The 27,591-nt window shown below is 45.8% G+C and overlaps 1 protein-coding gene across 1 annotated transcript in view; it reads right to left on the reverse strand.

The window, feature by feature from the left end:
* lrp2b (low density lipoprotein receptor-related protein 2b) overlaps window positions 1-27,591 on the reverse strand; it is a 124,468-nt gene that overhangs the window by 20,550 nt on the left and 76,327 nt on the right. The window contains exons 52-65 of the mRNA XM_055921948.1: window positions 26,061-26,356; window positions 25,232-25,748; window positions 22,480-22,632; window positions 21,340-21,510; window positions 20,604-20,827; window positions 20,090-20,267; window positions 19,545-19,741; window positions 19,030-19,275; window positions 18,687-18,815; window positions 18,222-18,341; window positions 6,703-6,819; window positions 6,462-6,578; window positions 6,086-6,223; window positions 998-1,120 (exon numbers count right to left, since the gene is read on the reverse strand). Of these exons, the coding sequence (XP_055777923.1) occupies window positions 998-1,120; window positions 6,086-6,223; window positions 6,462-6,578; window positions 6,703-6,819; window positions 18,222-18,341; window positions 18,687-18,815; window positions 19,030-19,275; window positions 19,545-19,741; window positions 20,090-20,267; window positions 20,604-20,827; window positions 21,340-21,510; window positions 22,480-22,632; window positions 25,232-25,748; window positions 26,061-26,356 (2,726 nt within the window). The remainder of the gene's footprint in view (window positions 1-997; window positions 1,121-6,085; window positions 6,224-6,461; window positions 6,579-6,702; window positions 6,820-18,221; window positions 18,342-18,686; window positions 18,816-19,029; window positions 19,276-19,544; window positions 19,742-20,089; window positions 20,268-20,603; window positions 20,828-21,339; window positions 21,511-22,479; window positions 22,633-25,231; window positions 25,749-26,060; window positions 26,357-27,591) is intronic.

Below are 27,591 nucleotides of genomic sequence, written 5' to 3' on the forward strand. Positions count from 1 at the left end.
TCAACTCTTAATTTATCTTTTGTCTCATCCTGTTGTACCCCCAAAAATATTACAAAACTACCTAAATTCATAACAAAACAACAGCCGGATTGTACAACAATCAAACATATAACTACTTTTTTATTTTTTAAATCTCTAATATTGTTATTTCAATAGTCATAAATGCTGCGCCTCTTGCCTTTCACCCTTAATTTGAGATTAAATCACTGAGTGCCTGTCCAACTGAACATAGAGGGTAATCTAACAAAGTCATTCTCCATGGAATGTTCGGGAAGATTCCATTGGAAAAAGTACACTGAGTGTACAAACATGCTCATTCCATGACATGACCAGCTGAATCCAAGTGAAAGCTATGATCCCTTATTGATGTCACCTGTTAAATACACTTCAATCAGTGTAGATGAAGGGGAGGAGACAGGTTAAAGAAGGATTTTTGAGACAATTGAGATATGGATTGTGTATGTGTACAATTCAGAGGGTGAATGGGCAAGACAAAAGATTTAAGTGCCTTTGAACGGGGTATGGAAGTTGGTGCCAGGCTCATTGGCTTTGAGTGTGCCAAGAACTACAACGCTGCTAGGTCTTTCATGTTCAACAGTTTCCTGTGTGTATCAAGAATGGTCCACTACCCAACTTGACACAACTGTGGGAAGCATCGGAGCCAACATGTGCCAGCATCCCTGTGGAACGCTTTCGACACCTTGTGGTCCTTGGCCCAACAAATTGTGTATGTTCTGGGGGCAAAAGTGGATTAAACTCAATATTAAGAAGGTGTTCCTAATGTTTTGTACACTCAGTGCATATTGCAATACATTTTCAAACATAAGGGCTGTGTTCACGGAACCTTAACCTAATGAATATTTGGGTTAGGACTACGTTCACTTCACTAAACATCACTACAGGTTGCATTATTTCTGCGTCTACTGAACCTAACCTCCACAACACATCGCATTAGGGCAGCATTCACAAATGTTGCGTTGGGGGGTGCGTTGCTTACAGAGGTCCTCCTTCTCATCACTTCCGTCCCCACAGTCGTCCTTCTGGTTACACAGATTCCCAGAGTAGATGCAGTAGCCGTTAGCGCAGCGGAACCTCGATGGCATCTCACAGGTGATGTTCACTGGCAAGCAACACCAAAGGAGGAAATGGGTATGAATTAATTTGACAAACAGACACACACGACTGTATTTCTACAGTTATATTGGTTGCCCTGAGCTCTATACTACGAATTTGGCTTGAGGATTTAACGAGGTAACTTTGGTCAACTCTAAGTTCAACTCGGGATAACCGATGACACGAAAGTGGCTCACCTTTAAGCCAGTTAAATTTCTATGGCAACGAATCCTTCAGAACTAACCTGCTCCGGAGCAGGCTATCTCCGGGATAGCTCCAATTATTCTGAATGAAGGGTTTGAGCCGTGAGTTGGGGACCAATCAAATTAGATTCCCTCCCGTTTGCAAAGAGTGCATCATCATCCCATCAGACGACTGATTAAATATTTTTGTGTGTTAAAAATATAAATATTGAAATTCATACAGTGGGGTCTGAAATCATTGACAGCCTTGATAAAGATAATTGATAAAAATGACTGTAAAAACAAACAATTAATATACTGAGGGCTTTATTTTCGGCTGGCGGTAGGAAGCTCAAGTGTCAAACGCATATTAGTTTCAAATCAAATGTTATAATGTTTTGTTATTAGTCACATGCACCAAATACAGTGAAACGCTTACTTACAAGCCCCTAACTAACAATGTAGTTTAAAAAATATGAATAAGAAATAAAAGGAACAAGTAATTATAGAGCAGTAGCAAAATAACAATAACGAGACTATATACAAGGGGTACCGGTACAGAGTCAATGTGCGGGGGTACCGGTTAGTTAATAAAAAAGTGGTCAGATGAAGCAGATGCTAAGCTACAGGCCTATTTTGCCAGCACAGACTGGAATATGTTCCGGGATTCTTCCGATGGCATTGCGGAGTACACCACATCAGTCAGTGGCTTCATCAATAAGTGCATCGATGACGTCGTCCCCACAGTGACCGTACGTACATATCCCAACCAGAAGCCATGGATTACAGACAACATCCGCACTGAGCTAAAGGCTAGAGCTGCTGCTTTCAAGAAGCGGGACTCTAAACCGGAAGCTTATAAGAAATCCCGCTATGCCCTCCGACAAACCATCAAACAGGCAAAGTGTTAATATAGGTCTAAGATCGAATCGTACTACACCGGGTCCGATGCTTGTCATATGTGGCAGGGCTTGCAAAACCATTACAGACTACAAAGGGAAGCACAGCCGAGAGCTGCCCAGTGACACGCTGACCAACTAGCAAGTGTCCTCACTGACATTTTCAACCTCTCCCTGTCCGAGTCTGTAATACCAGCATGTGTTAAGCAGACCACCATGGTGCCTGTGCCCAAGAACACTAAGGTAACCTGCCTAAATGACTACAGACCCCTAGCACTCACATCTCTTCCCATGAAGTGCTTTGAAAGGCTGGCCGTGGCTCACATCAACACCATCATCCCAGAAACCCTAGACCCACTCCAATTTGCATACCGCCCCAACAGATCCACAGATGATGCAATCTCTATTGCACTCCACACTGCCCTTTCCCATCTGGACAAAAGGAATACCTATGTGAGAATGCTATTCATTGACTACAGCTCAGCGTTCAACACCATAGTGCACTCAAATCTCATCAATAAGCTAAGGACCCTGGGACTAATCACCTCCCTCTGCAACTGGATCCTGGACTTGCTGACGGACCACCCCCAGGTGGTAAGGGTAGGTAACAACACATCCACCACGCTGATCCTCAACACAGGGGCCCCTCAAGGGTGCGTGCTCAGTCCCCTCCTGTACTTCCTGTTCACTCATGACTGCACGGCCAGGCACGACTCCAACACCATCATTAAATTTGCCGATGACACAACAGTAGTAGGCCTGATCACAGACAACGACGAGACAGCCTATAGGGAGGAGGTCAGAGACCTGAGCGTGTGGTGCCAGGATAACTACCCCTCCCTCAACGTGATCAAGACAAAGGAGATGATTGTGGACTACAGGAAAAGGAGGACCGAGCACGCCCCCATTCTCATCGATGCAGCTGTAGTCGAGCAGGTTGAGAGCTTCAAGTTCCTTGGTGTCCACATCACCAACAAACTAACATGGTCCAAGCACACCAAGACAGTCGTGAAGAGGGCACGACAAAACCTATTCCCCCTCAGGAGACTGAAAAGATTTGGCATGGGTCCTCAGATCCTCAAAAGGTTCTACAGCTGCACCATCGAGAGCATCCTGACTGGTTGCATCACTACCTGGTATGGCAACTGCTCGGCCTCCGACCGCAAGGTACTACAGAGGGTAGTGCGTACGGCCCAAGCTTCCTGCCATCCATGACCTCTATGCCAGGCGATGTCAGAGGAAGACCCTAAAAATGGACAAAGACTCCAGCCACCCTAGTCATAGACTGTTCTCTCCGCATGGCAAGCGGTACCGGGGCGCCAAGTCTAGGTCCAAGAGGCTTCTAAACAGCTTCTTCCTCAAGCCATAAGACTCCTGAACATCTAGTCAAATGGCTACCCAGACTATTTGCATTCCTCTCCCCCTTTTTACTCCACTGCTACTCTCTGTTGTCATCTATGCATTGTCACTTTATTAACTCTACTTATATGTATATACTACCTCAACTAACCGGTGCCCCCGCACATTGACTCTGTATCAGTACCCCCCCTGTATATAGTCTCGCTATTGATATTTTACTGCTGTTCTTTAATTGCTTGTTACTTTTATCTCTTATTCTTATCTGTATTTTTATTATAACTGCATTGTTGGTTAGGGGCTCGTAAGTAAGCATTTCACTGTAAGGTCTACACCTGTTGTATTCGGCGCATGTGACTAATACAATTTTATTTTATTTTATTTCAAGTAATCTCTCCTCCTTTCAGGCTTCTTTTTCTTCTTTGGACTTTATATGGCGATTGGCAACTAAACTTTCATAACAAGGTGCATTACCAGAACCGACCTCAGTTCATCTTTCAATCACCCACGTAGGTATAACCAATGAGGAGATAGCACGTGGGTATATGCTTCTGAAAACAAATGAGGAGATGAGGCAGGACTCGCAGCACGTCACAAATAGGATCAACTTCTATTTTAGCGCCTGGAAACGCAGACGCTCATTGGTGCGCGAGCAGTGCTGGTGCGATGATTGAATAACATGTGTAAATTTATTTTTGCAACATGTGATTTAACCCCACTGACACTCCCCATAACCCCACGCACAAATAAGAGAGCAGGTCTGGAATCAGTGTGGTAGATAGGATGATTACATGGAAGGATCACCGCGCTTTCATATGATGGTCTTTCTGGGTGGCGGGAGAAATAACGAGGAGGCAATTTGATTTAATGCTGATGATCGTTTTTATTAGAAATGTATAGAGTGCGAACAGTGAAATAATTAATAAATCATGCTTCGAGAGGTACCGGATCTGGGCAAATAGGCGCCGGAACAAACCAAGTCAAATCTGAGCGGTACCGGATCCAGTTCCGGCAGATCCGGCTCAAATGAAGCACTGACTGGACAATAACGTAAAACACAAGGCCAAATGTATACTGGAGTTGCTTACCAAGAAGACGAATGTTCCTGAGTGACCGAGTTATAGTTTAGACTTAAATCTGCTTGAAAATCTGACAATAATTTTTAAAAGAATAGTGTGCAAATATTGGAATATTATACATCCAGGTGTACAAAGCGCTTAGAGACTTACCCAGAAAGACTCACAGCTGTAATCACTGTCAAAGGTGATTCTAACATGCATTGCTTTATGTAAATTGGATATTTCTGTATTTCATGTTCAAAACATTTGCAAACATTTCTAAAAACAAGTTTTCACTTTGACATGATGGGTATTGTGTTTAGATGGGTGAGAGAGAAAAATATATTTGATCCATTTTGAATTCGGGCTGTAAGAACAAAATGTGGAATAAGTCGAGGGGTAATGACAGGATGCATTATAAAATTCACGCACAGTTAAACTTTCATATAACTTAATACAATTATGGGGAAAAAGGGACTTGTTCATTGATAAGCACACCAAAGAAACAATATGTGTAAGAAAGACAGCCTTTCTAATAGCCCGTTTCACACCATAGCCTGATGAATTTGCAGGTTAACGTTTCTTTAATTTTGGCAAATATTAAAATATGGCACTGACTTGCCCATGAATTGATGTTTCAGCATTGTCTCAATGAAGAGTTCGGCGTTCGTCTAGTCAAATGCAACATGTATGTGCAGTTTCATGCCCGGCTCGAGCAGGCTTGAGTAAGTGGCGGGTGCACAATCAATATCTACCTTCGTAACATGGATTAAGCCTGTGCTGGAATGTGAAGCTAACTGAAGTTAGCTAATTTCAGAAAAGCCTGAGTACATCTAGCTTGATTCGTAGTATAATCCTCAGGTAAGAACATTAAGGTAAATCTCTCATACCAGTGTCTACAAATGTGAAAGTGGCACATTTCTACAATTTGTATTAAAAAAGGTAAAAGTGCCATTTGATGATGTTATCAAAAGTGAAACATTTTTAAAATCAGTGATTTTAAAACACTGAGATTCACAATGACAAGGGGAGCAAGAAAATGCTTTTCCCCTGGCAAAAAACTCATTGCAGGTTTTGAAAATCACTGTTTGTTTTTTTACTTCTAATCCTACTCGATGATGTCAGAGTAGGACTTAATGTCCTTTCTTTTTATATTTTTAACCAAAGAAAGTAGAAAGTAGTGTGCCGTTTTCACATTATATGTACATGTTATGTAGACACGGGTATGGTGATGGAGATAATGAATAGGCAGTTGAAAAGTGATGGAATTTCCCTTTAAGTAGTCTGCCATGAAAAGGAGACCAGAAGACATAACCAAATAAATGCCATCATGTTAGAGAGAGTGTGTGTGTGTGTGTGTGTGTGTGTGTGTGTGTGTGTGTGTGTGTGTGTGTGTGTGTGTGTGTGTGTGTGTGTGTGTGTGTGTGTGTGTGTGTGTGTGTGTGTGTGGGAGCACTTGCATGTGTGTGTGTCTTACAACATAAGATGAGCTCCTCGTCGGAGTGGTCTCCACAGTCGTTGTTGCCGTCACACACCCAGTTCTCATACACACACAGCTTGTTCGCACACTGGAACTGGTGGTTGGGACACCAGCGGCCCCCTGGGTAACGGGTCGCTATGGTTTGGGGGAAAGGTAGGGAATGAGAGATGTATTTGCATATATATTTTTTTAAATAGCGAAATGGCTAGCATTGGTGTGGCAAAATGGCTGGTAAAGGTGTAGAGAAATGGCTAGCATTGGTTAAGCAAAATAGCAAAACGGCTAGCATTGGTTAAGCAAAATAGCGAAACGACTAGCATTGGGGTAGTGAAATGGCTCGCTAACTGAAACAGTTCCTCTTGTAGAGACTTACGACAGGAGCTCTCGTCAGAGATGTCCAAGCAGTCTGGTCGTCCGTCACATTGAAGAGCGGCGGGGATACAGTGACCCGACAGACACTGGAAATACCCTGGACGACATGTCTTCAACTCTGTGTGTGAGAGGAAGGTAGATTGATCAGGTGAGTGTGTGTATGTGAGATGTAGAATGAGAGAAAAGAGAGCAAGAAAGTGGGAGAAGAGAGAGGAGAGAAGAGATATAGTGGTCCATCTCACCACAGTCGCGCTCGTCTGAGTTGTCCCCACAGTCGTTGTCATGGTCACACACCCAGTTTCCAGGTATGCACTGCTGGTTGTCACAGCGATACTCGCTCTCCGAGCACGGCCTTGGCACTGTGAATGAACACGCAGACACAAGAACTCTTCACTGTTTGTCTCTTTACACTCTATATTGAAGGATTATATGGTTACAGAGGTTAACTCTATTTGATGGTTACGGAGTTGAAACCTATTAGATGGTTATGGAGTTTATTTAATTTAATTAGGATCCCCATTAGCTTCTGCACATGCAGCAGCTACTCTTCTTGGGGTCCACATAAAATGTAAAAATACATTAAAAAAAATACAGAACGGTAATAGACAAAAACAATATAAGATATTACAATTAAAAAAACATTCAAAAATAAAATATTGTCACGTCTACTCCCGCTCCGGTGCTCGACGTCGCCGGTTTGCTAACCACCTGTCCTGGCAACCCATCATTAAGCACACCTGGCAACCTTTATTACGCACACCTGCGCCTCATCATTAGGCACACCTGGACTTCATCACTTCCCTGATTACTTCCCCTTTATGTTCATCAGTCCTTAGGTGTTATTGATTGTCTCTCACGTTCACTACGCTTCCCATGTTTGAACTCACGTTCCGCACCTGCTTTCTGACTCCTGGCGTATACGTCTCACACACACACACACACACACACACTCAAAAGTGTGGGGACACTTAAAAATGTCCTTTAAAAAAAAAAAAGAACAGCACAGTATTTGTCCTTTAAAATAACATCAAATTGGCCTCCTGGGTGGTGCAGTGGTCTAAGGCAGTGCTAGCTGTGCCACCAGAGATACTGGGTTCGAGCCCAGGCTCTGTCGCAGCCGGCCGCGACCAGGAGGTCCATGGGGTGACGCACCATTGGCCCAGCGTCGTCCGGGTTAGGGAGGGTTTGGCCGGCAGGGATATCCTTGTCTCATCGCACACTACCGACACCTGTGGCGGGCCGGGCGCAGTGCGCGCTGACCAGGTCACCAGGTGTACGGTGTTTCCTCCGACACATCGGTGCGGCTGGCTTCTGGGTTGGATGTGAGTTGTGTCAAGAAGCAGTGCGGCCAGGTTGTGTTTCGGAGGACCGTACGGGAGTCCGTACGGGAGTTGCAGCGATGAGACAAGACTGTACTACCAATTGGGGAGAAAAAAGGGGTATAAATAAAATAACATCAAATTGATCATAAATACATTGTTAATGTTGTAAATGACTTTTGTAGCTGGAAACGGCTGATTTTAAAATAAAATAAAGTTATGGAATATCTACAGAGGCCCATTATCAGCAACAATCCCTCCTGTGTTCCAATGGCACATTGTTAGCTAATTCCAATGTATCATTTTAAAAGGCTAATTGATCATTAGAAAACCCTTTTGCAATTTAGCACAGCTGAAAACTAATAAGCAATTAAACTGGTCTTTTTTAGACTAGTTGAGTATCTGGTGCATTAGCATTTGTGGGTTTGATTATAGGCTCAAAATGGCCAGAAACAAAACTTTTCTGAAACTCGTCAGTTTATTCTTGTTCTGAGAAATTAAGGCTATTCAATGCGAGAAATTGCCAAGAAACAAGAAACTGAAGATCTTGTACAACGCTGTGTTCTACTCCCTTCACAGAACAGCGCAAATTGGCTCTGACTGAAAATAGAAAGAGTGGGAGGCCCCGGTGCACAACTGAGCAAGAGGACAAGTTTGAGAAAGACGCCTCACAACAGCTTCATTCAATAGTACTCGCAAAACACCAGTCTCAACATCAACAGTGAAGAGGGGACTCCATTGTGGCGTACTGTGTACAAGCCACCAGGGGGATACTCAAAGCCTGGTGACAGACAGATTCTACATCACACAGCAGTGGCTCCTTCTGCTGGACGTGCCAGGTCTTGATGGGTCCTCTGGCCAGGACTAATTGGGGCTGATTGAGGCTTGTGAGTAATCAAGGGGCTGATTGCTCACCACCCGTATGGGGCCCATAAAGCTGCCAAGAGGCCAGCACATGGGAGGGTTGGATGTAGTGAGAGGTTGCTACCGGATAGACGTCCTCACGGTCTGCTAGAACCGAGGGGCTCGGTGTTCCACCGCAGAGGAGACAGCATTCCCCAGAGCCCAGAAGATGGTAACCCGGAAGAGGTCTCCTGTAGTTTTAAATAAACACCCGTGAAACTGAGGTATCACACTTGTGTCCATGTCTGATCTGTGTAAACATCTAGATCAAACCCCTGGTCTGCGAGTGATGGAGAATGCAGGAATTTGACAATGGGGTCAGACCAAGGTTGACGTTTACGCAGTATCAACATGGACGAGTTGAAAGTTCAGTTCTTTCGGAAACGAATGCTGGAAGAACAGCGTCTACAGAATATCCGCCTGCTTGAGGAAGTCAGGAAGCTGCGAGGAGAAATGCAGACCGAATCGCATCCCAATCAGTTTTTAATCAACCTAAAGGAGGATGATGACATCGAGACCTACCTCTGACGTTTGAACGGACAGCGCTCCTTGAAGGATGGCCCAACGTGAAGTGGGCGAGTCTGCTAGCCCCGTTCCTGCCCGGAGATGCCCAAAAGTCATCATGACCTCAACACTAAATAGGCGGCTAACTACGATGGTCTCAAGAGGGGGGTACTCAGCTGCTACGGGTACAGCCTGGCACCGTCGGGCCCAACTGATCCACGACTGGAGGTTCATGGGTAAAGCTTCCCCTGTGCCCAGATGAGCGACCTACTGTGCATCACCAGGGCATTGCTCCTACCTGACGTAGCCACCCTCCCCGTTATCGACAAAGTGGTCATGGATCTCTTCTTACGGGCACTACCTCACGACATGAAGAGGACAGTGAGCCTACGCGTGCACCAGACCTTGGAGGACCTCTTGGGAGCCGTGGAGACACACCAGAATACCGAGGCCCTGCTGAAGGGGATGCAGTCTGAGTCTGTGAGCTGTCAGAGGGGACAGAAGGACGACGCCACCACGTACTCCCAATCTGAAAGTCCGCTGTGCTAAAGGACTGCAGACACACGGAAAGAGCCGGGGGAGAGAGTCGACCCACCACCGAAAATCCCAGGTTGAGCAAGACCAAAGGAGGTGTTTTGAGTGTGGTGCCCGGGGATACCTCGAATGGAGTTGCCCGGTTCGAGAAGAGTCGATGACATCAGCGGGCCCCGGAGACGAGCCGGGCCACGCAGTAAACTACGTCACCTCCTGTTGGGCCCACAGCGAACCACCAGCACCTATGGTCATGGTGAAAGTTGACGGTCATGACACCCACGCTCTGTTGGATCCCGTGAGTGTGGTAATGCTCATACAAGCGCGCGTGCTGTTCCATCCGACCGACCATGGTACGGAGATGTCTGTCTCCTGTGTCCATGGCAAAACCAAGTGGTATTCGACTGGGGAGGCCACCATCATGATGCCACAAAGTAGCTACCAGATGGTGGTGTGTGCCGTACTTGAGTTGCCGGTACCCCTCCTCGTGGGATGAGATTGTCCGCTGTTCGTGGCACTGCGGAGGCATGAGCTGGGAAAAAAAGAGTCAGAGCCAGCGACAGACAACAGCAGGGAGGGATCGTCACCTGCGCGGCCCGGGAAGCAAGCATTTGCTAATCCCGTGTCTACGGATACACCTGCCCTGAGCCCCGAGGGAACAGTTTGGGACCGCCCAGTGGGAGGATCCGAACTTGAAAGCCGCTGCAGCCCAAATGATAACGGTGGATGGCCAGCTTCTTCCGGGGGTGAGTGACTGGAGATACCCCCATTTCCAAATAAAAAATAACCTGTTGTATCAGTTGGGCGCTGTTGCTGCCCCGCCGGTACGTCGGAACCGTTCTGCAGCTGGCCAACACCCATTTGTTGGGGGTCACCTGGGAATGGAGAGGACCCGGGAATGGATCGCCGCCCGGTTCCACTGGCCCGGGATGAGGCAGGCCATGGAAGACTATTGTCTCAGCTGCCCGGAGTGTCAAATCACCGCCCCAAATGCACACTTCCGGGAACCCGCTGGTTCCCCTACCGATCATCAGAGTGCCGTTTGAATGTATCGCCATGGCTCGAGGGCACCGGGCTATCCTGGTAATAGAAGATTATGCCACCCAGTATCCCAAGGCCCATTACCCTATGGGTGGTAGTCTCCAAGGGAATCGCCCGGGAACTATTCCACCTCTTCAGCCGGCTGGGCATCCCGAACGAGATCCTGATCGACCAAGGTACCGAGTTCATGTCCTGACTAATGAAATATTTGTGTGCTCTCCTACAGCTAAAGTAGATTCGGACCTCAGTCTTTCATCCACAGATGGATGGACTCAAACAAATGCTGTGGAAGGTCATCGAGCAGGACGGGAACAACTGGGACCAGCTACTACCCTACCTAATGTTCTCGATCTGAGAAGTGCCCCAGGCCTCCACTGGGTTTTCCCCTTTTGAACTCCTCTACGGGAGGAATCCACGCACCATACTGGATCTTGCCAAGGAGGTGTGGGCCAGTGGTAAGGGAACATATGGAGAAGGCCCAGCGCACCCAAGCCAAAGTCTACAATCGGGGTATCCAGCCTCGAGAGTTCCATGACGGTGACAAGGTTCTAGTTTTAATCCCCACCGCAGAAAGTAAGTTCCTGGCAATATGGCACGGGCCGTACGAGGTGACAGAAAAGCTGGGACCTGTAAACTACCGCTTACCGTAGCCGGGGAGACAGAAACCCCAACAGATTTACGTGAACCTATTGAAGAGATGGCACGTGAGGACAGCCTTGGCCATGTTGTGGTCAAAACCCAGGACGTCAACGGGACCAGTGGTGGTCCCGAGCAATGAGGACCCCTTTCTAGGTGCTCCCCCAACAATATACATGACACAACAAAAATACTATTTACACACATAGTGGGGCAAAAAAGTATTTAGTCAGCCACCAATTGTGCAAGTTCTCCCACTTAAAAAGATGAGAGAGGCCTGTAATTGTCATCATATGTACACTTCAACTATGACAGACAAAATGAGAAAAAAAAATCCAGAAAATCACATTGTAGGATTTTTTATGAATTTATTTGCAAATTATGGTGGAAAATAAGTATTTGGTCAATAACAAAAGTTTCTCAATACTTTGTTATATACCCTTTGTTGGCAATGACAGAGGTCAAACGTTTTCTGTAAGTCTTCACAAGGTTTTCACACACTGTTGCTGGTATTTTGGCCCATTCCTCCATGCAGATCTCCTCTAGAGCAGTGATGTTTTGGGGCTGTTGCTGGGCAACACGGACTTTCAACTCCCTCCAAAGATTTTCTATGGGGTTGAGATCTGGAGACTAGCTAGGCCACTCCAGGACCTTGAAATGCTTCTTACGAAGCCACTCCTTCGTTGCCCGGGCGGTGTGTTTGGGATCATTGTCATGCTGAAAGACCCAGCCACGTTTCATCTTCAATGCCCTTGCTGGTGGAAGGAGGTTTTCACTCAAAATCTCACGATACATGGCCCCATTCATTCTTTCCTTTACACGGATCAGTCGTCCTGGTCCGTTTGCAGAAAAACAGCCCCAAAGCATGATGTTTCCACCCCCATGCTTCACAGTAGGTATGGTGTTCTTTGGATGCAACTCAGCATTCTTTGTCCTCCAAACACGACGAGTTGAGTTTTTACCAAAAAGTTATATTTTGGTTTCATCTGACCATATGACATTCTCCCAATCTTCTTCTAGATCATCCAAATGCTCTCTAGCAAACTTCAGATGGGCCTGGACATGTACTGGCTTAAGCAGGGGGACACGTCTGGCACTGCAGGATTTGAGTCCCTGGCGGCGTAGTGTGTTACTGATGGTAGGCTTTGTTACTTTGGTCCCAGCTCTCTGCAGGTCATTCACTAGGTCCCCCCGTGGGGTTCTGGGATTTTTGCTCACCGTTCTTGTGATCATTTTGACCCCATGGGGTGAGATCTTGCGTGGAGCCCCAGATCGAGGGAGATTATCAGTGGTCTTGTATGTCTTCCATTTCCTAATAATTGCTCCCACAGTGGATTTCTTCAAACCAAGCTGCTTACCTATTGCAGATTCAGTCTTCCCAGCCTGGTGCAGGTCTCCAATTTTGTTTCTGGTGTCCTTTGACAGCTCTTTGGTCTTGGCCATAGTGGAGTTTGGAGTGTGACTGTTTGAGGTTGTGGATAGGTGTCTTTTATACTGATAACAAGTTCAAACAGATGCCATTAATACAGATAACGAGTGGAGGACAGAGGAGCCTCTTAAAGAAGAAGTTACAGGTCTGTGAGAGCCAGAAATCTTGCTTGTTTGTAGGTGACCAAATGCTTATTTTCCACCATAATTTGCAAATAAATTAATTAAAAATCCTACAATGTGATTTTCTGGATTTTTTTTCTCATTTTGTCTGTCATAGTTGAAGTGTACCTATGATGAAAATTACAGGCTTCTCTCATCTTTTTAAGTGGGAGAACTTGCACAATTGGTGGCTGACTAAATACTTTTTTGCCCCACTGTATATTCATATTCTTATATACAGTACAGTTAAATCAGATCTTGAGAAAGAGGAGAGACGATGTGATACAAGATGTTTTTTAAAGCTAATCTTGCTTTTTGCTTGAGTACCCTCTGGTGGCAGAGCATTCCATGCACAATGACATGGCTCTTTACATAACTGAGCGACGCTTTAAATCTGTTTTTGGTTTAGGTACCGTGAAGCAACCCATAGTCGCGTGTCTGTTGGCGTATGTATGTCTGTCTGTTTGAAGTGTATGCATCTATATTATACAAGTGGTTAGGCATTTTCAATACATAAATGTTTCTTAAAAATACAAGAAGTGAAGTAGTCCCGTGTGGCTCAGTTGGTAGAGCATGGCGCTTGCAACGCCAGGGTTGTGGGTTCAATTCCCACGGGGGGACCAGGGTTCAATTCCCATGGGGGGACCAGGATGAATATGTATGAACTCTCCAATTTGTAAGTCGCTCTGGATAAGAGCGCCTGCTAAATGACTTAAATGTAAATGTAGTCAATTTCGCCTCAACCCGCAACCATGAAAGACTATCATGCATGTTGTTGATGTTAGTTATGTATGTGCAGTTAAGAACAAGGCGTGCTGGTTTATTTTGAGCCAGCTGCAGCTTTGCTAGGTCTATCTTTGCTGCACCTGACCATATTACCAGACAGTAATCAAGATGGGACAAGGTCAAAACCTGAACTAGTACAGTTGATCTGTGTCAAAAACACATTTTTATAACAGACATACTGTACCTCCCCTCCATCTTCACAATAATTTTGTAAACATGACTTGACCATAACAACTGACCATCCAATGTTACTCCTAGGAGTTCAGCTCCTTCAACTTGTTCAATTGAAACACCATGAGGATCGTACCCTTTTTCCCCCCAATTTTCACCTAAAATGACATACCCAACTCTAACTGCCTGTAGCTCAGCACCTGAAGCAAGGATATGCATATTCTTATTCTTGATATATTTGGCCCACAGTTGCTGGTGTAGCTGCGGGATACCACACTGTACATATCTGATGTTAGAGAAGCTTCCAGAAGAATACACTCTGGGTTCTATAAGAAACTCTCCGACCATGTGATGGCAAGTGATGTAAAGCCATAACAAGTGAGTTTTTTAAAACAAATGATGATCAATAACATCAAAGGCTGCACTGAAATCTAACAATACAGCTCCAACTATCATCTTATTATACATTAATGTGAGTCAGTGCAGTACAAGTTGAGTGCCCTTCCCTACATGCATGCTAAAAGTCAGTAGTTAACTTGGTTCTTTAAAAAATAGCATTGCATTTGTTCAAACACAATTCTCTCCATTAGATTACTAAGAACAGGCAGCAAACTGATTGGGCGGCTGTTAGAGCCAGCAAAGGGTGCTTTACTATTTTTAGGTAGCATAATTACTTTAGCTTCCTTCCACACCTGTGGACACACATTCCTTTAGGCTTTGGTTAAAGACATGGCAAATAGGAGTACCAATACAGTCTGCTAATGATTGGCTTTATCAAAAAGGTTGTTATCAATTATCCATCAACTTCAATGAACGATGGAGATAACATTTGGTTTTCTGCCCATAATATAATTTAAGGTGCTCAAGTCTTTTCTGTTTATCTTGTTTTGGTAATATCATATTTTTTTAAAAAGTTTAGTCAACATTTCTCAATTGACAGTATGTAAACTAAATCAGCTGAGTAGTCTGACTTGTTTCCCACGTTTCTTGCATAATTTCTTTGAACCCTGTTAGATGGTTATGGAGATTAACTGTATTAGATGGCTATGGAGTTGAATTCTATTAGAGGGTGACAGAGTTGATGTCACGCCCTGGCCTTAATATTCTTTGTTTTCTTTATTATTTTAGTTAGGTCAGGGGGTGACATGGGGAATGTTTATGTTTTGTTGGTTTTGGGTGTTGTTTATGGTAAAGGGGTTGTGTATAGTATATGGGTTTGTGTGGAGTACATGTTTCTAGTGTTGTCTATGTATGTTTAGTTGTCTAGGAGAGTCTATGGTTACCTGAATGAGTTCCCAATTAGAGACAGCTGATTTCGGTTGTCTCTGATTGGGAGCCTTATTTAGGGTAGCCATAGGCTCTCATTGGTTGTGGGTAATTGTCTATGTAGAACGTTTGTAGCCTGTATGTATGTGCACAACGTTTGTAGCTTCACGGTCGTTTTGTTGTTTTGTTATTTTGTATAGAGTTTTGTGTCGTGTTCATCTTCGTGGTGTTAATAAAAGAAGATGGCTTATTTTCCAACTGCTGCATTTTGGTCCGTCAATCCGCCATACGATCGTGACAGAATTACCCACCATAGGACCAAGCGGCATGGAAGGCGGCAACAGGACCTACCTACACAGGATTTCTGGAGATGGGAGGACGAATTGGAAGGAAAGGGACCTTGGGCTCAACCTGGAGAATATCGCCTCCCTCGTGAAGAGCTGGAGGCAGCGAAAGCCGAGAGGAGGCGATATGAGGAGGCAGCAAGGAAGCAAGGCTGGAGACCCGTGAGTAATACCCAAAAATTTCTTGGGGAGGGGCTCATGGGGAATGTGGCGAGTCCAGATGGGAGAACTGCGTCAACTTCCCGTGCTTCCCGTGCTTCCTCTAAGAGGGAACCTGAGCCAGTCGGGCTGAGATTGGAGGGGAGCAATGGGAATGATGCAGAGACGGTTAAGGATTTATTGGGGAGGTTGGAAGAGAGTGAAATGAGGGAGCTGCTGTGTTGGTGCGTGAGGCACAAGATCCACCCGACAGAGCGTGTGCGGGATGTGAGGTTACCTGAGTCAGCTCTACATGCTCGTCCTGATGTGCGTGCTAACCGTCTGGAAAGGACAGTCCCACGAACCAGGCCTCCTGTACGCCTCCCTAGTCCTGCACCTCCTATATTAGCCCTATGTACTAACTCTCCTGTGACGGTCCCCAGCCCAGTACAACCAGTGCCTCCTCCACGCACTAGCCTTATGGTGCGTGTCTCCAGCCCTTTACCACCAGTGCCTAAATTACGCACCAAGCCTCCTGTGTATACCCAGAGTCCTGTGCGTCCTGTTGCTGCTCCCCGCATTAGCCCTGAGATGCGTGTCCCCAGTCCGGTACCACCAGTTCCGGCCCCACGCACTAGGCCTAATGTGCGTCCCCAGGGTCCAGTATGCCCTGTTCCTGCTCCCCGCATTAGCCCTGAGATGCGTGTCCCCAGTCCGGTACCACCAGTTCCGGCCCCACGCACTAGGCCTAATGTGCGTCCCCAGGGTCCAGTATGCCCTGTTCCTGCTCCCCGCACTAGCCCTGAGATGCGTGTCCCCAGCCCGGTGCCACCAGTCCCGGCACCACGCACCAGGCCTACAGTGCGCCTCAGCCGGCAGGAGTCTGCCGTCTGCACAGCGATGACTGAACTGCCCGTCTCCCCAGCGCCATCTGAGCCATCCGTCTCCCCAGCGCCATCTGAGCCATCCGTCTCCCCAGCGCCATCTGAGCCATCCGTCTCCCCAGCGCCATCTGAGCCATCCGTCTGCCATGAGCCTGCAAAGCCGCCCGTCTGCCATGAGCCTGCAAAGCCGCCCGTCTGCCATGAGCCTACTGAGCCGTCAGCCAGACAGGAGCCGCTAGAGCCGTCAGCCAGACAGGAGCCGCTAGAGCCGTCCGTCAGACAGGATCCGCCAGAGCCGCCAACCAGACAGGATCTGCCAGAGCCGCCAACCAGACAGGATCTGCCAGAGCCGCCAACCAGACAGGATCTGCCAGAGCCGCCAACCAGACAGGATCTGCCAGAGCCGCCAACCAGACAGGAGCAGCCAGATCAGTCAGCTAGCCATGAGCAGCCAGATCAGTCAGCTAGCCATGAGCAGCCAGATCCGTCAGCTAGCCATGAGCAGCCAGATCCGTCAGCTAGCCATGAGCAGCCAGATCCGTCAGCTAGCCATGAGCAGCCAGATCCGTCAGCTAGCCATGAGCAGCCAGATCCGTCAGCTAGCCATGAGCAGCCAGATCCGTCAGCCAGCCATGGGCCATCCCTCAGTCCGGAGCTGCAGTCCCTCAGTCCGGAGCTGCAGTCCCTCAGTCCGGAGCTGCCATTCTTCAGTCCGGAGCTGCCCCTTATCCTGGTGCTGCCCCTTATCCTGGTGCTGCCCCTTACCCTGGTACTGCCCCTGACCCTGGTACTGCCCCTGACCCTGGTACTGCCCCTTACCCTGGTACTGCCCCTTACCCTGGTACTGCCCCTTAGTCCGGAGCTGCCCCTTAGTTCAGAACTGCCCCTTAATGCAATGGGGTTAATGTGGAGAGGGGTCATTTTGAAGAAGCTAAGGAGGTGGTTAGGGACTGTGGTGAAGTGGGGACCACGACCAGAGCCGGAGCCGCCACCGTGGAGGGAAGCCCACCCAGACCCTCCCCTAGACTGTGTATGGTGCGCCCGGAGTTCGCGCCTCAAGGGGGGGGTTATGTCACGCCCTGGCCTTAATATTCTTTGTTTTCTTTATTATTTTAGTTAGGTCAGGGGGTGACATGGGGAATGTTTATGTTTTGTTGGTTTTGGGTGTTGTTTATGGTAAAGGGGTTGTGTATAGTATATGGGTTTGTGTGGAGTACATGTTTCTAGTGTTGTCTATGTATGTTTAGTTGTCTAGGAGAGTCTATGGTTACCTGAATGAGTTCCCAATTAGAGACAGCTGATTTCGGTTGTCTCTGATTGGGAGCCTTATTTAGGGTAGCCATAGGCTCTCATTGGTTGTGGGTAATTGTCTATGTAGAACGTTTGTAGCCTGTATGTATGTGCACAACGTTTGTAGCTTCACGGTCGTTTTGTTGTTTTGTTATTTTGTATAGAGTTTTGTGTCGTGTTCATCTTCGTGGTGTTAATAAAAGAAGATGGCTTATTTTCCAACTGCTGCATTTTGGTCCGTCAATCCGCCATACGATCGTGACAGTTGAACTCTATTGGATTGTTACAGAGTTGAGCCGCATGAGAGGGCTACGAAGTTGATCCCTATTAGATGGTTATGTAGTTGACCTCTACTCACCGCAGTCCCTCTCATCAGAGCCGTCACCACAGTCGTTGCTGCCGTCACACTTCCAGCGGATGGGCACACAGCGGTGATTGTCACAACGGAAGTCGCCCAGGGGGTCACAGGTCAACGCCTCTGTGAATGGGTCAGGTTAATGAGGGGTCAAATAGTTTGAAATGATCTATTTGAAGGTATTTCGTGAAATGTAAGGATACTATTTAGTGTAGACTTCCTAGCATCGTTTTGGGATTCTGACTACTTGGTCAACCATCAATGACTTGAATTTAGTCGACTCAAAGTCTTCATTGTGTGTCTAAGCATAAAACCAGAACAAGATCAGCATTTAAAAGTGGAATACGAAGGAAAAAGCAGGACCTGGAGGTTGCGGAAATATGATTGGTAGCCTACTATTCATTTTCTGTATCCATATTCAGACAATGTAACTTTGCCCTTATATCACAAGCATACACGAACACACACCGCAGTTCTGCTCGTCGGTGTTGTCGATGCAGTCATTGGAGCCATCGCACACGGCCCAGGTGGGGATACAGCGGTAGTTGGTCTTACAGGAGAACTCCGTGAGCTCGTCGCAGTTATGTTCTGGCCCCACTACAGAGGGAGGAGACAAAGGGATGAAGGGATAGATAGAGAAAAAAGATGGACGAAGTGAGTGTTTCTTAAATTTATTAAGCCCTATGCAGATGACAGAGCCCAATTCTCTCCTGATCCTATAAGTTCCACCGTTTCTGTACATAAAATTCATAATTTTTCATAATTAGCACCAAACGAAAAATCCAGACTTATACAAATACAGCAAACTCACTGCAGATCTCGTAGGGCTCATCGGATCTATCTCCGCAGTCGTTCTGAGCGTCACACACATAGTTGGGTGGGATACACACTCCGTTTGCGCACGTGAACTGGCCCGGTCGGCATGTCTTCTGGGCACAGCCATCAGTGTCCTCGTCACTCCCATCAGAACAGTCGATGATGCCGTCACAATGTAATGACACAGGGATGCACTGCTTGTTCTTACACTGGAACTGATTTTCTGCACACCTGTGGTCACCTAGGGGATTGAAGGATTCGGTGTTTTGATTCTAAGGCCACATCTCTGAAAGTTTTTGTTTATCTTGAGGGATCAGACTGGGTTGCCCTTTCCCTCCCTCCCATGTTTGTTCATAATCGAAATTAAAGACACTACAACAGAAAAATAGAGCAATGAGAGCAGTTGAACAATCACACTGTGGGTGTCTGACGCTAGTAGAAAATAAGCGCTGCATTGTCTGATGGATGGAAGTAGAATGGTAAAAAATAGGTAGAATAGGGTTTTCGTACTGCAGAGGGCAGCGTCCTCATCTGAATTATCCCGGCAGTCAGCGTGTCCGTCACACAGGAAGCCAGGATAAGTGCAGTTCCCATCCTGGCACTGGAACTGACCAATTGGACAGTAGCGGGGCGGGCAGGTGAGGGGTTCGTCGGACCCGTCACCACAGTCGGACTGACCATCACACTTCCACCAGATAGAGACACACCTAGGGGATTAGAAGGAGAGATGGAGGGAGGTGGGAGAGTAAAGAGTTAACTAATTCCCTTAATGAATTTAGACAACTGTGCAACCACACAAGTTATCAAGCAAATAGTCACATGGCTCCAAATACCCTTTTCACACTTACCGAAACAAACTGTGCTTGCTCAAATATTTCACATTGTCCTTTTCAAGCAAGCTTAGTACAGCTTAGTTTGGCTCAGCTCGGTAGTGTGAAAAGGCCTAAATTGTACGGTTGTGTCAGTATCTGAATTATACTAATATTATACTAAATTACACTACATGGAAAACAAATATTCCTGATAAGTGACATAAGTGACAAATTCAGACTGACTTTTCGTTGTCTCCGCAGCGGAACTGGGTGCTGGAACAGTCGGCCACACACTGGACCTTGAAGCCCACGGAGAGGCCAATGAAGTGGTCTGGACACTCACACGTAGCGCTGGTCCCACCAGGACCAATCAGACACAGGTGGCTACATGTTAGGTGGTGTGTTGCGCAAGGGTTATCGCCTAGGAAAGACCAATCAGCAGCCATAAGAATGGACGCATCTATGAAGGAAAGCTAATAATATTGTCTCGATGGACATTCAAGCCATTTAGCAAATGCTGTTATCCAGTAAGTGCATTCAACTAAGGTAGAGGATAACAACCACATATCAAAGTCATTGCAAGTAAAAATATATTTGAAATAAGCTGCTATCTACAAAATCAGGGCCAGTAAGAAAATACAAATATGAGTGTAAATGCAGGAAGGACAAGTACAACAGTAATGTGTATACAAATGAAAATTAAGCAAGCAATGTATGGGAATTCCAAACGGTCAAAGGGCACAGTACTAATACATACTGCGAGGCTGCCTGTAGGGATGGTATACATGGATGTCATTTGGCCGGTGTGTGTTGTTGCCCATGACGACGCGGCCGGTGCCAGTGTACTTGTGGGCCTTCTCAACGGTGTGGGTGTTCCAGTCAGTCCAGTAGACCCAGTCTTCAAACAGGGTGACGGCAAAGGGGTGAGGCAGGGAGCCTGCTATGGCCCGGTGGCGGTTCTCCCCGTCCATATCAGCAAAACTTTAGAGAGTTAGAGAGAGGGCATACACCTTAGTGTTTAAATCACTGTACTTTTCTGTTGTCTTTATTTTGTTCTCGTCTATTGTTTTTTAAATGTTTTTTTTTTTGTGCACACCAAGAAGAATAGCTGGGGATCCAAATAAACAATGTATATCAATGTAAAGTTCTGTAGGGTAGCTCCTGTCTGACCTCGTTGATCATGATCTCTGGTCTCCAAACAGGCAAGCTTGAGAAGGATGGGGCCGGGTTCCTTGCTTTCTTCCTAACTAAATCGTTGTTTCCTCCGTTGCCTTTCTCCACTAGGGGTTTCCTTACTACTGTGTTTTTTTCTTCAACTGAACATGATTCTCATTCAACCCTGATACTCAAGGCATAGATGTGATGGGGTCATAATGCCTTATTTTTCTGCCCTACGACACTTTCATGATAAAGCACGATAGTACTACATAGAAAAGTATTCAAAGTGAATTATTAAGTTCATCTCTGAAGACAGTGTTGTGTTGATGTCTCACTCTAGGAAATTGAGGTGGGAGTCGGCGAAGAAGATCTTGTTGGTGGTGTAGTCAATGGTCAGGGCACTGGGCCACTCCAGCTTGGTGGTGATGAGGGCAGTGGCGTTGGTACCATCCATACCAACCCTGCCAATGTAGGCGGTGTCCCCCCAGTCTGTCCAATACAGCCAGCTGCAGGCAGAGAGAATAAAATGGAGAGTAAATAAAAAAAGTGAACAAATAATTTGATGTAATTTGTTAACTGGTATTACTCAATAATATATATATTTTTTAATGATTATCGAAAAATGACTCAATATCTGCCATTAATTAAGAATGGCCACTCTTCCTCTATCGTGCAGGTGGGGATGTGTGGGACCTCGTATGTTTGTTTGTATGTGTGTGCATGTGCATGTCAGTACCACAGGAGGTTGGTGGCACATTAATTGGGGAGAACGGGCTTGTGGTAATAGCTGGAGCAGATTAGGTGGAATGGTATCAACTGGGGCCAAGCTTCCTGCCATCCAGGACTTCTATACAGTACCAGGCGGTGTCAGAGGAAGGCCCAAAAATTGTCAAAGACTCCAGCCACCCCAGTCATAGACTGTTCTCTCTGCTACCGCACGGCAAGCGGTACCGGAGCGCCAAGTCTAGGTCCAAGAGGCTTCTAAACAGCTTCTACCCCCAAGCCATAAGACTCCTGAACACCTAATCAAATGGCTACTCAGACTATTTGCATTTTGCCCCCCTCTTTTACACCGCTGCTACTCTGTTGTTATCATCTATGCATAGTCACTTTAAGAACTCTACCTTCATGTACATATTACCTCAACTAACCAGTGCCCCCGCACATTGACTCTGTACCGGTACCCCCCTGTATATAGTCTCACTATTGTTATTTTACTGCTGCTCTTTAATTACTTGTTACTTTTATTTCTTATTCATATTTTTTTTAACTGTATTGTTGGTTAGGGGCTCGTTAGTAAGCATTTCACTGTAAGTTCTACACCTGTTGTATTCGGCGCATGTGACTACTAAAATTTGATTCGATTTGAAATACATCAAGCACATGATTTCCATGTGTTTGATGCCATTCCATTCGCTCTGTTCCAGCCATTATTATGATCCGTCCTCCCCTCAGCAGCCTCCACTGGTTAGTACCCATATTTGGGGTTGACGGCTACGGCACGGGGCCGGACAAAGCAGTAGGTGGCGTTAGGCCCCATGCAGCCACTCAGCAACTTCTTCTGGAAACGACCATCCAGCTCTGACACGTGGAGAGAGTCGTAGTAACTGTCTACCCAGTAGAGCTTCCTTTGGGATACACACACATAAACATACAAGAATGACTATGGGCATATGCATAGATACAATAATCATACAAGTGGCAGGAAAAAGTATGTGAACCCTTTAGAATTACCTGGATTTCTGCATAATTTGGTCATAGAATTTGATCTGATCTTCATCTAAGTCACAACCATAGATAAACACAGTGTGCTTAAAGTAATAACACACACATTATTGCATTTTTCTTGTCTATATTGAATACATCACCAACCTGAATACATCAGGTTGGAAAAAGTATGTGAACCCCTAGGCTAATGACTTCTCCATAAGCTAATTGGAGTCAGGAGTGCGCTAGCCTGGAGTCCAATCAATGATACGAGATTGGAGATGTTGGTTAGAGCTGCCCTGCCCTATAAAAACACTCACAAAATTTGAGTTTGCTATTCACAAGAAGCATTGCCTGATGTGAACCATGCATTGAACAAATGAGATCTCAAAGACCTAAGATTAAGAATTGTTAACTTGCATAAAACTGAAAATGGTTACATAAGTATCTCTAAAAACTTTAGTGTTCATCAGTCCATGGTAAAACAAATGATCTATAAATGGAGAAAGTTCAGCACTGTTGCTACTCTTCCTAGGAGTGGACGTCACGCAAAGATGACTGCAAGAGCACAGCGCAGAATGCTCAATGAGGTTAAGAAGAATCCTAGAGTGTCAGCTAAAGACTTACAGAAATCTCTGGAACATGCTCATTTCTCTGTTGACGAGTCTACTAAACGTAAAAAAACTAAACAAGTATGGTGTTCATGGGAGGACACCATGGAAGAAGCCACTGCTGTCCAGAAAAAACATTACTGCACGTCCGAGGTTCGCAAAAGAGCACCTGGATGTTCCACAGCGCTACTGGCAAAATATTCTGTGGACAGATGAAACTAAAGTTGAGTTGTTGGGAAGGAACACACAACACTATGTGTGGAGAAAAAAAGGCACAGCACAGCAACATCAAAACCTCATCCCCACTGTAAAGTATGTTGGAGGGAGCATCATGTTTTGGGGCTGCTTTGCTGCCTCAGGGCCTGGACAGCTTGCTATCATTGACGGAAAACTTAATTTCCAAGATCATCAAGACATTTTGCAGGAGAATGTAAGGCTATCTGTCCGCCAATTGAAGCTCAACAGAAGTTGGGTGATGCAACAGGACAACGACCCAAAACACAGAAGTAAATGAACAGAATGGCTTCAACAGAAGAAAATACACCTTCTGGAGTGGCCCAGTAAGAGTCCTGTCCTCCAACCCGATTGAGATGCTGAGGCATCAGCTCAAGAAATTGGTTCACACCTGACATCCCAAGAAAATCCTAAATTCCTCCTGACTGTTGTGCAGTTCTGATCCGCAGCTATAGAAAATGTTTGGTTGAGGTTATTGCTGCAAAAAGGAGGGTCAGCCAGTTCTTAAATCCAAGAGTTCACATACTTTCCCCACCCTGCACTGTGAATGTTTACACAGTGTGTTCAGTAAAGACATGAAAACGTATAATTGTTTTTGTGTCATTACTTTAAGCAGACTGCGTTTGTCTATTGTTGTGGCCTAGATGAAGAACAGATCAAATTTTATGACAAATTTATGCAGAAATCCAGGTAATTCCAAAGGGTTCACATACCGTAATTTCCGGACTATAAGCCGCTACTTTTTTCCCACGCTATGAACCTCGCGGTTTATACAATGACGCGGCTAATTTATGTTATTATTATTTTTTTCACAAGATTCATGCCGCCAAAAAACTGAGCACCGTCACATAATGTGACGTAAATCGAGCGCGCTCAAACTTGCCATCATTCTGATTACGGTAGTCATTTTGTCACCCTCATCATGGCAAAGACATGGAGAAATGCATATAATGCAGCTTTCAAGTTGAAGGCGATCGATCTGGCTGTTGGAAAAGGAAATAGAGCTGCTGCCCGGGAGCTTGGCCTTAATGAGTCGATAGTTGGAACTGTGCAGATCCGACTGAAAGCCAAAACAATCGCCACCGCAATGAAGTTTGACTTTCTTGGTAGGCTACTGTTTACTGCTATTTATTTTTTATTTTTGTTACAAGCCGTGTTTCGTTAAAGCCTATTTATTTTTGTTACAAGCCGTGTTAAGTTTAAAAGCCTATTTATTTTTGTTACAAGCCGTGTTTCATTTAAAGGCTGTGTAAAGTTCATTTGTTTCAATGTACCGGTAGGCACTTGCGGCTTATAGACATGTGCGGTTTATTTATGTACAAAATACATATTTGTAAAAAATGTAGTGGGTACGGCTTATATTCAGGTGCGCTTAATAGTCCAGCAATTACGGTACTTTTTCTTGCCACTGTATATACAGACCTACATATAATTGTAAGGAGATACAAATGTGTCATTATCAGCCAACTGTAGGCTCTAATCAAAATGTGAATTGTGAGAGATTTATTAAGCTTTGAACACAACACATATTGCATCGTGAAATGATTCACACTCACAGTTTTCCCTCACCTGTCCTTTGCAATTGAGGTACCGGAGATAAAGGAAACTGTGTCGCCATGAGGCCAATGATTTTAAAAGTACAATCAAGCTCTGATGCCCCTCCCCCTTCACTCACCTGCCAACCCAATCCACCGCCAGCCCCTCGGCCCCTACCACGTTGTTATCCACTATCGTCTCCCTCTCACTGCCGTCCAATCGCATCCTCTCAATCCGCACCATTCCCACATCCAACCAGTACAGCCTTTTTTCGTAATGGTCAAAATCCAGCGCCACCACATTCGACAGCCCTTGCAGAACCACGCTCAGCTGCGAACCGTCAGTCGTCAAATTACGAATGTAATAGCGATTACTGTACAGCAGATAAGGGGCGATGGCGCTGTTCTGGCGGCACGTGCGCCCGTCTGGCTCACGCACGTAGCCCGGGGCGCATTTGCAGTGGAAGGAGCCGGCGGAGTTCTCGCAGATCTGGCTACAGACGGCGGGCGTGTCGCGGCACTCGTCCAGGTCTGCGCACGCCTTACCATCAGGCATGAGGTGGTAGCCGGCATTACACGAGCAGTAGTAACCTGTCAGGGTGTCGGTGCAGACCTGGGCACACTTGTGGACCGACGGGTCTTGGCATTCGTTAATTCCTGCACAGAGTAGAGAGGGAAGGAGATAGAGAGAGGTAGGATGAGTTCTGTAAGATTAGTCTAGGAATCCAAATCAAAGTTCCCCTTTCCTACTCTAAATTCGAATGTTCTGACTGCAAATACTAATTTCCTACTCCACATACTTACAGTATTTCCTACTCCAAATGCAGTGTACGTCTTGAAATATCATAGATTTAGTGTGGTTACATTCGCATACCTATTGTACAACTGACACAACCTCCATTCACTCAAAGAAAATAAATCCATCCCTTCCCCATTGTGTTACATCCTTCGCTGTACGAGAGATCTTACCGCATCCCTTCTCATCACTGTTATCCGAGCAGTCCTTCTGTGAGTTGCAGACCTTGTGGATGTCAATACACTCGCCCGACTTGCACAAGTACTCTCCCGGGGCACAGGTAGGCTGGGGGGTGCTGCACACGCCTTCTGCCTCGTCAGAACCGTCCAGACAGTCGGCCTCGCCATCGCAGGCAAAGGTGGCTGGGATGCAGGCGCCGTTTTGGCAGGTGAACTGGTAGCTGGTGCAGGTGTCGTAGGAACAGCCCAACTCGTCGCTGCCGTCCCCGCAGTCGTTGACTCGGTCACAGCTAACAGGAGGGGAGGTAAACAATGGGTTATGAAGTCTGTGTAAGTACTCCTACTCTTCAATATACGAGAGAGAGAGAGAGAGAGACAGTCAACAAAAATACAGTGCATCCGGAAAGTATTCAGACCCCTTGACCTTTTCCATATTTTGTTAAATTACAGCCTTATTCTAAAACAGATGAAAAAATTCTACACAATACCCCATAACTATTCAGACACTTCGCTATGAAACTCGAAATTGAGCTCCGATGCATCCTGTTTCCATTGATCATCCTTGAGATCTTTCTGCAACTTGATTGGAGTCCACCTGTGGTAAATTCAATTGATCGTCCATGATTTGGAAAGGCACACACCTGTCTATAACGTCCTACAGTTAACAGTGCATGTCAGAGCAAAAACCAAGCCATGAGGTCAAATTAATTGTCAGTAGAGCTCCGAGACATGATTGTGTTGAGGCACAAATCTGGGGAAGGGTACCAAAACATTTCTGCAGCATTTGAATGTCCCCAAGAATACAGTAGCCTCCATCATTCTTAAATGGAAGAAGATTGGAACCACCTAGACTCTTCCTAGAGCTGGCCGCCCGGCCAAACTGAGCAATCGGGGGAGAAGGGCCATGGTAAGGGAGGTGACCAAGAACCAAATGGTCACTGACAGAGCTCCAGAGTTCCTCTGTGGAGATGGGAGAACCTTCCAGAAGGACAACCATCTCTGCAACACTCCACTAAATCAGGCCTTTATGGTTGAGTGGCCTTCACCCGCTAGTACACTTGAACTGAATCACCAAGATCTGCCCATTATTGTGCTGTCTAGGCTTGGGCGGTGTACCGTATAACAAGCTATTTGGAAATAGCAACGGGATGGTTTTTTAATACCGTCAAAACCGTTGAAACTATTTCTTTGAAGTTTTTCAATAAATTGTAATATTTGTAGCTACTGTTTAAGTAAATACCTGCAGTCAAGTTGTGCAATATGTTAGGAGATTTCACCCATCACATGATTTTACATTATGAAGCTTACCATAGTTTCCCTGAACAGTTGAGCCAGATTGTAACTAGCACAACAGGAGAAAGCGGGAGCAGGTGAGTCCAGCTTTGTATCGACAGGGGTCGCGTTTTATATTAAAAGTCAAGTGTTTTTTTTTTAAACTATAGTTTTCATTTACAGAAAATACATTAGCGCATGACATTTGGCCGAAAATGTAAATGGATGAAGATTAAGCTAACAGAAGTGCAAC

Source organism: Salvelinus fontinalis, chromosome 1 (assembly GCF_029448725.1).
Source record: "Salvelinus fontinalis isolate EN_2023a chromosome 1, ASM2944872v1, whole genome shotgun sequence".
Taxonomy (NCBI): Eukaryota; Metazoa; Chordata; class Actinopteri; order Salmoniformes; family Salmonidae; genus Salvelinus; species Salvelinus fontinalis.